Here is a 12609-nt window from a genome sequence, read left to right as displayed (position 1 = left end):
TTGCTTTGACTTTTGTGTTTTTTAAGATTATAGTTAATCCAACACCCTTTACTGGATATTGTGTCCTTGATCTCCAATCCAGTATATCATAGTTAATCTGAGCTAAAAAAAATTGATCATTACTTCATTTAGCATGAATTCATGTAGTTTTATACACAATGTAGCTTTTGTACTGTTTGGCGTTATTCATTATTGTAACGTAAGATTTGTGGTAAAAGTTTATATTACTCTAAGAATTAGGTTTATATTTTCAGTCGAATAAAAATTATTTTCAATGAAGTGGTATCTGTTACTCCTTATAAAAATCTGTAATTTAGAGTTTTTGAGTTATTTATTTAAAATTTAGAGATATTTTATTACTATATGTAGTATAATATAATACTGCTTTATAAAATATTCTATTCAATTTTCAAATAAAACAGAAATGATTTCATTTACAAAAAAAATTTTTTAATGATTAGTATTTATGTATCAATTTTTAATAAAATGGCTATATTGATTTATAAGGTCTTATTAATTAAAAAAAAAATAAATTTATAAAAATGTCATAACTATTAAAAAATATTAAAGTTTAATACATGTAATAATGATGGAAGAATGTCTATAATTAAAATATTTGACAATAATATTTAAATTATTTTTATTAATAATTTGTTTAAATAACAATTAGATGGCAGCACAAAGCTCTCTTATGAAGTTGACTACAGCGCAAACTGTCAAATGCGGAAGAATATATTTGATATCAATTTAAATTTAAATTTTGATTATAACATTTTTTTTAAAATAAATTTAATTTTAAAATTTTATTGAGAAAGTAATAAATAGATAAAATATGTGACAAAATTATATAATTCAAATAATTAAAAGTAATTAAAATAAATTACAACGGAACAAACATATTAAAAAATCCATGGTTAAAGTTTTGTTTGATTTTCAAGCACAGTTGTTCTTGAATCATCACAAAAATACAAAGCATCAGATAGGTCAATGACATATATAATAATAATACAGTTTAGCTTGAGCAGACTTCATTTTAATTTGTAATTTGAATGAAAATGCCCGAGCAAAACTCAAGTGATCAATATTCAACATGGGTAAGTTTATAATTTCGATATGGTTTTTGTAATTTTGACATATGGTATTAAATAACCTCAAACTATAAACAAAATCTTTTTTGAGTCCCATTATTATATTACTTTTTTTTATTTTTTGTCTATATATACACAAATAAAGTTTCATTATTAATATATTTTTCAGGTTGGTCTAATATATATTTTTAATTTAATTGTTGGAACAGGAGCTTTAACATTACCTGCTGTTTTTAGTCGAGCAGGATGGGCTCTTGGATTAAGTGTTATTTTAATATTAGCATTTATAAGGTAGATTAATAATAAGGTCTATATACTTTAATTAATTAGTTTTAAAACTTAAAATCAATTGTATTATTTTTATAGTTTCATCACAGTTACATTTGTGATCGAAGTAATGGCATCTGCTAATGCTATACTAGCATGGCGACACATTCAACATAGAAAACGTGTATGTTTTTCTCAAGATTCATCTTTCAACGAATCAGAATCTGAGGTTTTTAAATATTTTCTATATTGCATTTTTTGTAACAATTTTTGATAGTATTATATATATATATTTTTAACAAGATTTGTTTTTTCTAGCAATCATTTTATTTTTAATTAAAAAAAGTTGTATTTTATTTCAGGTACTTCAAACATTAGGTGAATCAGGACCTTCAAATTTAGATTCTGAAGATACTCCTCTTGTTACTCCATTTTCAACTAGTCCTGATCGTGCAGATATGACATATCGATATTATATAATACGTGATAAAATAGAAATGGGACAAATGGCATCAATTTTTTTTAATAAATTTGGCATAACTTTATTCTATTTATGTTTTGCTATATATCTTTATGGGGATCTAAGTATATATGGAGCAGCAGTAGCAAAAACTTTAGCTGATGTTATTTGTACTTATCAACCAACAAATTTTACATGTAATGATACAATACCAGATACTGAAATCTGTTGGAAAGAATTTACTCTAAATCGATCGGATGCATATAGAATATTTCTTGTATGTACAAATACAGAAATATTATATTTATTTCAATAATTACTATTTTTAATATAATGATGAATATTATTTTTAGAGTATATTTATATTTTTGTTGGGTCCATTTGTATTCTTTAATATTCAAAAGACTAAATATCTTCAACTTTTAACTTCAGCTATGAGATCACTTGCATTTACCATCATGATTGTGTATGCATTAAAAAATTTATTTATTCATGGTCCACAAGGAAATCCTCCAGCAGCAAATATTATGGGTAAGTTTATTTATATACTTGAAAAATATATATATATTTATTTTTTTTAACATTTAAATAAATAAATAAAAACATTATCTGTGTATTTCAGGTATACCTAGTTTATTTGGTGCTTGTATTTATTCTTTTATGTGTCATCATTCTTTACCTGCATTGGTTGCTCCAATCGCAAATAAGACCACTTTGACTCGATTTTTGGCACTGGATTATTTATTAATAGCATTTTTTTATCTTTTACTGGCATTAACTGGAGCATTTGCTTTCGAACATTTGGACGATCTTTACACTTTAGATTTTAGTCCTCATGGATCTGGAGATTGTTCCAAAAGTAATAATATTTTTATTATTCTTATAGAATATTTTTTGGCACTTTTTCCAGTGTTTACATTGAGTACAAGCTTTCCTATTATAGCTATAACGCTTAGAAATAATTTACAATCATTATTTCTTAATGAAGATACATCATATTCATGTCTTCGTAAAATTGTCTTCCCAATATTAGCAATATTACCTCCATATATGATTGCTTTGAGTACTAAAGATTTATCAATATTAGTAGGAATTACAGGATCATATGCTGGAGCAGGAATTCAATATTTGATTCCAACATTTTTAGTGTATTATGCCAGACAAAAAACAAATAAAGTTATAGGTCTTGGTGTTGTTAATAAATTTGCAAGTCCATTTTCTAGTAACTCTTGGCTCATTTTTGTTATAGTTTGGGCTATTGCTTGCATGATTTTAGTATCAGTCAATTTTATTCAAATTCATTTTTATTCTATAAGCATACATTTACAGTAAAAAAATTTAAGATTTAGATATTTAAATCAAAAATGTAAAAAAAAGAGAAATTAATAATGGTGCAAATTTGAATTATTCTTGAAAGTTGCATATCTAAAGTAATATCATTAAATCTAAAATTGGATTATTTATGAAACATATAGAATGAAAATTGTGATATTAATGATTTTAAATTAAATCATAATTAAGATATACGAAATTTTTAATAGTAACTCTAATAAGAGCTTACTAATGAGTAAAAAAATCTTTTCAAAAATTAATAAATATTTATTATTTAAACGAAAATATAAAAATAGATTTTAGAAGATAATATTTTTAAATAATTATGATTGATAGTAAGATACTTTCATTTTATTTCTTATATTTTGGCATCATTATTAGAAAATTATTTTTTTCATCATATAAGAGAATATAATAATAATAATAATAATAATAATAATAATAATAATAACAATAATAATAATGATATTAATCATAATAATATATCATGACACAATGTGTCACAATATGACAATACACTGGCACAAGTCAGGATTAATCTTATACAAGCCAAATGAATTAATTTAAGTTATAAACTTTTATATAATGTATTCTTTATCTTTTTTATATTTTTATTCAATAGAAAATATGTCTTAGTACAGTCTTTACTGTACATAAATGTCTTTCAAATAAGTGATATTTAGTGGCCAATTAATAATATTTTGTCCACTATTTAAACGGTATGAAGATGCATCTAAATCTGTAGACTCATATAATTGTTAATGAATATATATTCAAAAATATTAAAGGTCTATTTGTTATTTATTATTTAAAAAAAAATTCATTTCTAGTATGCTTTTTTGAAAAAAAAAATTAGGCAGATTAAATAATTATTATTAATTAAATTTGATTTGTATATCACAGAACATATTTTTATATAGTATAAAACTGCCAAAGTATTTATAAAATGCCTCTCGTACCGTGTACCTGTACAAATGTAATATATATATATAAATACATAAAATATGTATACATATATTTTCTAAAAGTAAAAGAAAAAAATAAAGAATTGATTACATAAGCTTACTTTGATTTATTTTTATATGTACATACATATTTCTATTTATTCATAGTTGTATATTATATTCAATTAAACTTAGCAGAACAAATTTTAACACGAATAGATTTCTCTATATACTCTAACAACATAAGATGGCACAGTAAAAGCATTATATTATTTGTATGAAATCTTTACAATCTTCTATTAATTATGAATAATTTTTAAAGTTTATTTATTTAAGTTATAAGATATCATACAAATAATTGTATACAATCTGTATACATTTATTACAATGATGCATCTATTTTATACCAAAAAGATTAAATTTGAAAGAATTATATCTTCAATTATATATTTTTATGAGCAAATAGACTAGCATAAAAACACTTTGGGTTATCAGAATAAAAAGGAAAATTGTTGAGCAAGATACATTTATATCACTTTTTTATATAAATCAATATATAATCAATTACCACAATAAAATTACCAAAAATGTTATGTACAAGAATTCAAAATATAATAAAACATAATACTTTGTATATATAATAAATTAAAACTTGTTTTGTAGAAAAAATATTAAAAATATCACAATAAGTGAATATCCCAAAGTGAACACGTGCATCATTAATTGACCAAGAAATTTGAATGGACTTACAATAAATATTTATATAATACATTAAATTACATTTAATTTTTTTGTTGATATTAAATTAATTTTTTATTTTCAGATTGCAAAATTTGTACCAAACGAAAAAACAGCATTTCCAATTACAAATAAATAAATAACAATAATGTTTATGTAATGAAAAAGCTTGTTTATTTGGAGATTTTAAAGCTAAAATGCTTGTATCACTCCATTTTTCTTTGGTCATCAGTCTTTAATTGTACTACAGGTTTTCGATTAAAACTCGTCATAATTATTGAAGTTCTACTTAATTATTTAGTTCAGAATATTTTTGTTTTATAGAAGTTAATGTATTGTTATTAAAATTTTCTTTAAATTACAATTAACTTCATTGAATGTCAAATTTTAAGATATGTCTTTCATTTCTTATTTATTAAACTTAATTTGCCAGATATTTTTGATGAGCGTTTATAAATTACGTAATTACGTAAATAAAATGTGATAATGTACAATTTTTTGTTTATGATATTAAATTGATTAAGAATTTTTTTGTATAAACAATATGTAAGTCAAATATTACTTTCATAAATATCTGTTATTACTTAGAACATTTAATTAACTGTGATTTATGTAACTTATTTATGTTACATGTGATCGTTACAGCATATTTAATTTAATTAATTAACGTAAGAATAATTTGAAAGCTTCAACAACTTTTACAATAGTATACTTTTATCTCTTTCATTAAATTTAGGTCGTTATTCATAATTGTTTAAATATGGACAAGGTGCATCATTATGATCCACACATTCTATAACAGGATCATGAGTGCTATCCCACATTCCTGGACCACATTGTCGGCAAAGTCCTGCTAATGTACATGGTAAACGATCAAGTCGACGAAAATGATGTAGTAGGCCTCTCGCCTTTCTTAATATGAGATTTCCATCCATATACATAGCTAAAGAACTAAAATGTAATAACATCTCATCTGTTCTAAGATCTTGTGCTATTACATCATCTGCATAAACACACATTATGGCAAGACAAAGAAATAAATGAAAATGGTCAGTTAAATAATTTACCCAACAAGCTTCCCACATCACTAATGCTACTTCAGTAGGAAATTCACGTTTTAAACATCTGCAAAATATATATTATTATTGATGATAAATCTATTGATAAAAATTTTAAAATATTTATAAAATTCGTATTTACAGAAGTATCCATCTATGACAAAATAAGAGTTCCAAAGCATCCGTATGTTTTTGAAGATGTGCATAAAAATCTGGGACCATTATTCTAACTAATTCTCTTAAATAACATAAATTTCTGTCCATATCTATATCAGTAGGAGTACATACTGCTACAGATCTTTGCATTAATCCAGCAAAGCACCAAAATGCTTCTATTTCAGAATTGAGTTCAGCCAATAAAGGAGCCAATAAATCAGACATACCTTGAGTGTATCCTAATCGAGAATTATAAACTGCATAATTTAATAGAATATTTCTGAAAAAGGTAAATATGATAGTATTAACATATAAATGAAGTTATATAAATACAAATCTAGAAATAAAAAAATTAATCTTATATAAACATACTTCATTATTTCAATATTTGGATTATCTTCTCCAGCATAATAAGGATTTCCTCTGTCAGTACGAACTACATCTTTCTCTACAATACACACTACATTTCGCCAAAAATGCTCTGCTTGTTCTGGATTCATGCTCAATCTACGTTTTTGTATCTCTTCATATTCTTGTCTACGAATGGCATCAATTTGTTCTCTATCTTCATAAGTACTTTGATATGAATAACAATGAAGAAGAAAGGGCCACACAATTTTTCTTAATGCAGGTTCTAATCCACCAAAAAATATTCCTTTACGAAGAGCAAGATCATCTTCAACTTGACCTCTTTCATTTAATAAATCTTTCCAAGCTAATGATGTAATCATTGGTACTTGACCTTCTTCTGGATGTAGTTCATCACGACTAACCTCTGGTCGACATACCATAAAATGCCTGAATCATAGAAAAAATTAGATATTTAATAAAATATTAATTTTTTTCATTAATTACCTATATGGAAGTGTTTCTTCAGCATCAGTATCTAATCGAGGATAAAGTAATTGATGCCATTGATGTAATGTTGCTGCTAATCGGTCCAATCCACCATGATGAAAATGTAGAATTTTATATTGGCTTTCTCTACTTGCAACAACCAATTGACCAGAAGTACAAGCTGGATCAGCAAAAAATAATCTTAGAGATCTCATTTCACTAAGATCCACTGAAAATCTTCTACATCTGTGTGCTCTACGTAATGTTACTGGTGAAGCTGTTGCACTTTCAGGAAATGTAAGGTTATGTTGTAAAGCCAAAAGTTCAGGTGATCTCATCCATGATGGAATTTCTTCAGCTAAAGAAGATGCATTACATATTATGCATTAGTAATATCTAGAAACTAATGAAAAAAACTATCAAAGTAATCAATTTAATACCTTCTGAAGATACGCCAACAGATAAACTACATGTAGAGGTTAATGACATACTACGACTTTTGAGACTTATATCATCATAATAAGGATATTTCAATTCTTCATCAATACTTATTCCATCGTTCTCATGTGTTTCGGAAACTTTTTGATCTTTACAATATTGATTTTCATCATATTTTGAATTCAGAGATTCAGAACGTAATTGATTTAAACTGATACTATGATCATTTTCTTCATGTATAGTAGTTGATAAATTATCAGATCGATGATAATTTGTTTGCCGATTGATATTAACATTTGGAATTTCTTTAATTTCTGATGTAAGCATAATTTGATGATCGCATAAATTATCATTGTTTTTTGTATCATCGTTTTCGAAACGTGCATTCCGTGAAAAACCACCAGAGCAAACTCGTTCACAATCTCCACAATTGACAGGTTCCTTTACTTCTAAACAAACATCAACTTTTTCACCAATATTTTCGTATTCACACTTTAGATCACAACTTTCTTCTGATATTTGAGAATGATGAGAACTTATATCGGTATCTCGATGGGTAATACAATCAAGTTTTTTTACGTTTAAATTTTCTAATGTTGTCGGATGTTTACGAAGTGTACTATTTGGAATCCAACTGAGATGCAAAGTTGGTACATTCGAGTTTTTATTAAATCTACAGGTTATGGCCATGTATCCGGGATGATGTACCACATCAGAATTTTGTCTCATTAAAGTTGGTGGATGAACGCAAACATTATTCTTACAAAATAATGCCTCGCCATCCTGATATATAGTACGACGATTATCTTGATTACAATCGCCTAAAATATAACTGCTTGCCTTTTTGAGAATATTTGGCAGAGGCATCTTCGTTTAAGGCAGATTGGTGAAGAACAAATCATCTAGTTATCTTTATTAGAGCATAATGCGAAATTGTATTTATACGATTAAATTTCTTTACATAATTTTCATCGTAATTATAATAATATTCAAATAACGATTGTTATGAAATGATTATGAAATATAATGTACAATTGTTTAAAGTGATAAATCTGTACGAATACAATTTTACTCTTTACATTGAAGAACACAATATTCATGTAAAAATTAAAAATTTCAGATGCACTGTTTCCTTTTTTTTTTACAAGTTAAAGAATATCTACAGAATATTTAATGTTTTTATGGAGTATTAAAATTACAGAGATCAAACTTTGTCGCGTAGAAGCGCGCGAATAGACGCATCGAAATGTTATAATAAACTGATTTTTGTTCTTATAACATTTCCCGCTATCATTTGCTTTAAACATATATGCATGTTACCACATCAATTAATTTTGATGCACACACACACACGCACACGCACGCACACACACATATATATATATATATGGAACCTAAAATGTACACATATGGAAAATCACTATGGAAAATCAATCACTTAAATTTTTTGTCTTTACCTGCTTTTTATTACCCTCGTATTGAGGGTAATATATCGGCAAATTTTTATCAATGATTGTCAGGACTCCATTACGTTTAAAATTTTTCAGAAAAGTTATTCGTTAAAACTTTCACTTGAATGGATTCATGAATGAAAGATATATCATTAATATGTCACTATTTATTATACATACAATTAAACTTTGAATGAAAAATTGAAATATTTTGAAAACTACTAAAAATGTTGTGATCACTTGTAATAGATTACTATTATGCGATATTCACTATTGTTGTTTAATTTTTAAAGATGAATGAATTATAAATCTAATATAAGTACTGTAATTAGTACTGTAGTAAAACGTGTTTGCTAACAGACGGAACAACACAGATGCCTTATCCAGGATCAATATTTCCATCTGATCGTGAACCTGGTGGTTGGCTTACTATCCAAACCGCCGACATATCGTTGTCTAGCGTTGTACATATGGTTTTTATTGATTTTTCTTTGATGTTAAGTTTAAATTATTTGCTCTTCATTTCATAAAAAAAATTTTAAATATTTTATACTTGTAATTTCGTTCAAAAAATTTTTATCAACTTTTTTCAAATGATTATGATTATAAAATATGTTCAAAGTATGCATCAATTTTATCAAAAATTATAAAAAATTCTAAAAAATTTTAAAATCATATTTTAGAAATGAAAATAATATATTTGTATCAAAAACTATTTATTATTTCGTGAAAATATTATTCATTTTTGGTTAAGTATATTAAAAATCTATGTATATTATACAATTTAAAATAAACACATTATACAAAATATTATTAATAAAATATCTTAAAAATATCCTAAAACTATTATTATCGAAAACACTCACTCTAAAAATTTATAATAAATTAAATTTAAAATAACTTACAATTACTAAAAATATATTATTGATGAATAGGAATATTCTAAATTTAAAATAATATTCTGTTTATTTAATGTGTTCCTTTAATAATGAATTATTATTATATCACAGATCATAATATATGGTGATTATATAAATTAATGTAATTCATAATTAAAAAATATTTCATGAGTAGTATCAAGTGCTAATACTGCTTTGGGCCCACGTTTTATATATGATATTGTGGAATATGCAGAGAAATGAAAGTCTTCTTGTAAATAACCATTCACAAGTAAATGTCCTATTATAGCTTCTCCTGATTCTCTTGTAAATTTTGGTATTGGCACAGAAGATACTCGTAATATTGGTGCACCTTTACCATACCAAGCATCTATGAGTTTTAAGACAGTCAATCTAGTTTCATTTTGCACTGCTTTTGTCATAATTTGATATAACTGTCTACAATAAGGAGCTATATTTATTTGTTTATTGTCTTTAAATTTCCGGCAATGATCACACATTTCTGCACAATCACTTCTAGTCCAAGATTCTTCAAAATGAGTTGCAATTAAACTACGTCTACATGATGTTTGATCTAAACAATATGCTAACATTTTATATAAATTTTGTAAACCAACTTTATCTTGAAATACCATTGTGCTTAATTTAAAAATATCTTGAAGTTTATATAATACTATACACATGGATTTTTTTCCATCTCTACCTGCACGCCCACTTTCTTGATAAAAACTTTCCATTGATTTTGAAATGCAATGATGAATAACATATCTAACATCTGGCTTATCTATACCTAATCCAAAAGCAATAGTAGCCACTACAGCTTGATATTTTCCTGATATCCACTTAGAATATACTTCTGATCTATAATTTGCTTCTAACATTGCATGATAACATCCAACTTTTAAACCTACTGCTCTTAAATCAGTTGTTAATTGTTCTGCATCTTTGATGGTAGTTGTATAAATTATTCCAGATTTATCTTTAAATCTATTTTTTAATAAATTTTCTATCATAGCTAAGCATGTGTCTTTGTCTGTTGGTTTTCTTCGAACTTCATAAAATAAGTTTGGTCTATTGAAAGTAGCTCTCAAAACCAAGCAACCTTGAATATCTAACATTTTCTGAACATCTACAATAATTTTAGCTGGAGCAGTAGCTGTTAAACCTAAAATTGGTACACCTGGAAACATGGATTTTAATATTCCTAAAAATTTATAATCAGGTCTAAAATCATGTCCCCATTGGCTACAGCAATGTACTTCATCTATTGCAAAACGATCTAAACGTTTCATTTCAAAAGCTTTTTGCAACTTATTCATGAAACGATTGGATTTTGCCATATATTCTGGTGTAACATAAATTAATTTAAGATCAGATTTTTTATCTATTAGTGCATTCATTATAATTTTTACATTTTCTTTATTACATTTTGCACTTAACATTCCAGCTTTTACATTATGTTTTTGTAATCCATGTATTTGATCTTCCATTAATGATAATAATGGTGATACTACTATTGTAATACCTTTACTAATAACAGCAGGTAATTGATAACATAAACTTTTGCCACCACCTGTGGGCATAATTAAAATAACGTCTTCATTAGACATAATTGCATTCATAGTTGGTAATTGTAATTCTCTTAATTTTTCTATTTTAAAAACATCTTTTAAAGTTTTTTTCAAGTCTTTAGACCATGTAAAGTCTTCTTTACTCCAATTCTTTTTTGATACACATAAACTTTTTTTTAAAAGTGCATCATCTCGTAATTTTTCTTTACGTTGAATCAAGATTTTTTTACGATCCTCAAGATTTTGCATTTCACTTTCAATTTGTTTTAATTCATAATCAATAGCGGTAATTTCATCTTGTTCAACATCTAGAAAAAAAATGATATAACAAATAAATTTAAAAAAATGAAATTTAAATATAATAAAGAATTATTAATATTAATAATAATGATTCTCTTTTAAATTTCTCTCTAATTTATTTATTATTAAAAACACATTATTTTTAATATTATAAAAATAAAATAACAAACCTTGATGTTCATTATTTATTACTATTTCTTTCGAATTATTTGCAGACATTGTAAATAAATTAAAAAATATTTACATATAATAAGAGTAAAATAGCATTATATTTTATTATTTAATAAATAAAAATATTCATTAATTAAATAATACTATAGTTAAAAACATATGCATTCATGTGTTAACAATGATTCATACAGCATATGAACGTATGTAACCTAATATTTTCCATCAGTATTACATCGTACCGATCAGCTGAGTCCAGTTGTTTTATAGTAGTACTACATAGTAATTAGGCAAGTAACATTGTATATATAATAGTGTTTGATAATAGATATTTTATCGAATAAAATTTAATTTAATATCAATATTAAATTTATTAAAAATTATGTTAAACATAATGTCTCGTGCTTCTCCTATTCGGTTAACATTAACATCTTTATATTATAAGGGTATCTTGCTTTCTTTATATTTTCTTACAAATTTATATTTTTATTTTATTGTTTTTAGACTTTAAAATTTTTACGATTCTTATTAAAATTATTCAAAGGATATTAGAAAATATTTAATTTTTTTTTAAACATAAAATATAAAATCAAGTTTTTTTAAATATAAAATTATTCATATAAAATAAGATATAAAAATTATAATATTGCGATAAAAAAATTTATAAGAATATAATAAAAATAATTATTGATAACTAATGATTTTTTATATTTATATATTAATAAACTTTTTTGATATTTTTTGATTTATAAATATTTTGATGAATAAAAATTTGTTTGATATATATTTACAAATAGATAGATATTTTTTTTAAATATTTTTTATAAATTTTAGAATACACTTAAATAAGTATTATTCCATTTTTATTATATTATTAAATTTATTATTAATATGGATTTTAT

The 12609-nt window shown here is 24.7% G+C and overlaps 3 protein-coding genes across 7 annotated transcripts in view; 1 reads left to right on the top strand and 2 right to left on the bottom strand.

Annotated features, from left to right (window-relative positions):
* Positions 1 to 865: 865 nt before the first annotated feature.
* LOC102679687 (hydroxyacylglutathione hydrolase, mitochondrial-like) overlaps positions 866 to 12609 on the top strand; it is a 13565-nt gene continuing 1821 nt past the window's right edge. Inside the window, exons 1-6 of one of the 5 annotated variants that reach the window (XM_006611149.2) lie at positions 866 to 1094; positions 1258 to 1379; positions 1455 to 1584; positions 1718 to 2092; positions 2169 to 2346; positions 2438 to 4594. In XM_006611149.2, coding sequence (XP_006611212.1) covers positions 1050 to 1094; positions 1258 to 1379; positions 1455 to 1584; positions 1718 to 2092; positions 2169 to 2346; positions 2438 to 3147 — 1560 coding nt within the window. In that variant the 5' untranslated portion in view covers positions 866 to 1049 and the 3' untranslated portion in view covers positions 3148 to 4594. Of the gene's footprint in view, positions 1095 to 1257; positions 1380 to 1454; positions 1585 to 1717; positions 2093 to 2168; positions 2347 to 2437; positions 4595 to 11862; positions 12154 to 12609 lie in introns of those variants that run through there. The other 4 variants (XM_006611147.2, XM_006611148.2, XM_006611151.2 and 1 more) reach the window with 4 other exon arrangements.
* Positions 5055 to 9279, bottom strand: LOC102680161 (TBC1 domain family member 16). Its single transcript, XM_006611152.2, has 5 exons — positions 7321 to 9279; positions 6899 to 7238; positions 6416 to 6841; positions 6030 to 6323; positions 5055 to 5954 (listed from the first exon to the last, which is right to left on the bottom strand). Exons 1-5 carry the CDS (start codon positions 8183 to 8185, stop codon positions 5570 to 5572), a joined length of 2310 nt encoding a protein of 769 aa, XP_006611215.1. The 5' UTR covers positions 8186 to 9279; the 3' UTR covers positions 5055 to 5569.
* LOC102680374 (ATP-dependent DNA helicase Q1-like) lies at positions 9778 to 11916 on the bottom strand. Its single transcript, XM_006611154.2, has 2 exons — positions 11710 to 11916; positions 9778 to 11547 (listed from the first exon to the last, which is right to left on the bottom strand). Exons 1-2 carry the CDS (start codon positions 11756 to 11758, stop codon positions 9806 to 9808), a joined length of 1791 nt encoding a protein of 596 aa, XP_006611217.1. The 5' UTR covers positions 11759 to 11916; the 3' UTR covers positions 9778 to 9805.

The sequence above is a fragment of the Apis dorsata genome, unplaced genomic scaffold (assembly GCF_000469605.1).
Source record: "Apis dorsata unplaced genomic scaffold, Apis dorsata 1.3 scaffold_83, whole genome shotgun sequence".
NCBI classification, from domain to species: domain Eukaryota; kingdom Metazoa; phylum Arthropoda; class Insecta; order Hymenoptera; family Apidae; genus Apis; species Apis dorsata.
This window is presented reverse-complemented; position numbering and strand designations above follow the sequence as displayed.

Bases quoted from the DNA above. Each gene is read 5' to 3' on its own strand.
- LOC102680161 (XM_006611152.2), bottom strand. From the start codon at position 8,185: ATGCCTCTGCCAAATATTCTCAAAAAGGCAAGCAGTTATATTTTAGGC. The intron at 7,239-7,320 runs GTATTAAATTGA...CATCTTCTTTAG, and splicing joins TGTTGGCGTATCTTCAGAAG to CTGAAGAAATTCCATCATGG. The intron at 6,324-6,415 runs GTATGTTTATAT...TACCTTTTTCAG, and splicing joins CCAAATATTGAAATAATGAA to AAATATTCTATTAAATTATG.
- LOC102680374 (XM_006611154.2), bottom strand. From the start codon at position 11,758: ATGTCTGCAAATAATTCGAAAGAAATAGTAATAAATAATGAACATCAA. The intron at 11,548-11,709 runs GTTTGTTATTTT...TTTTTTTTCTAG, and splicing joins AATAAATAATGAACATCAAG to ATGTTGAACAAGATGAAATT.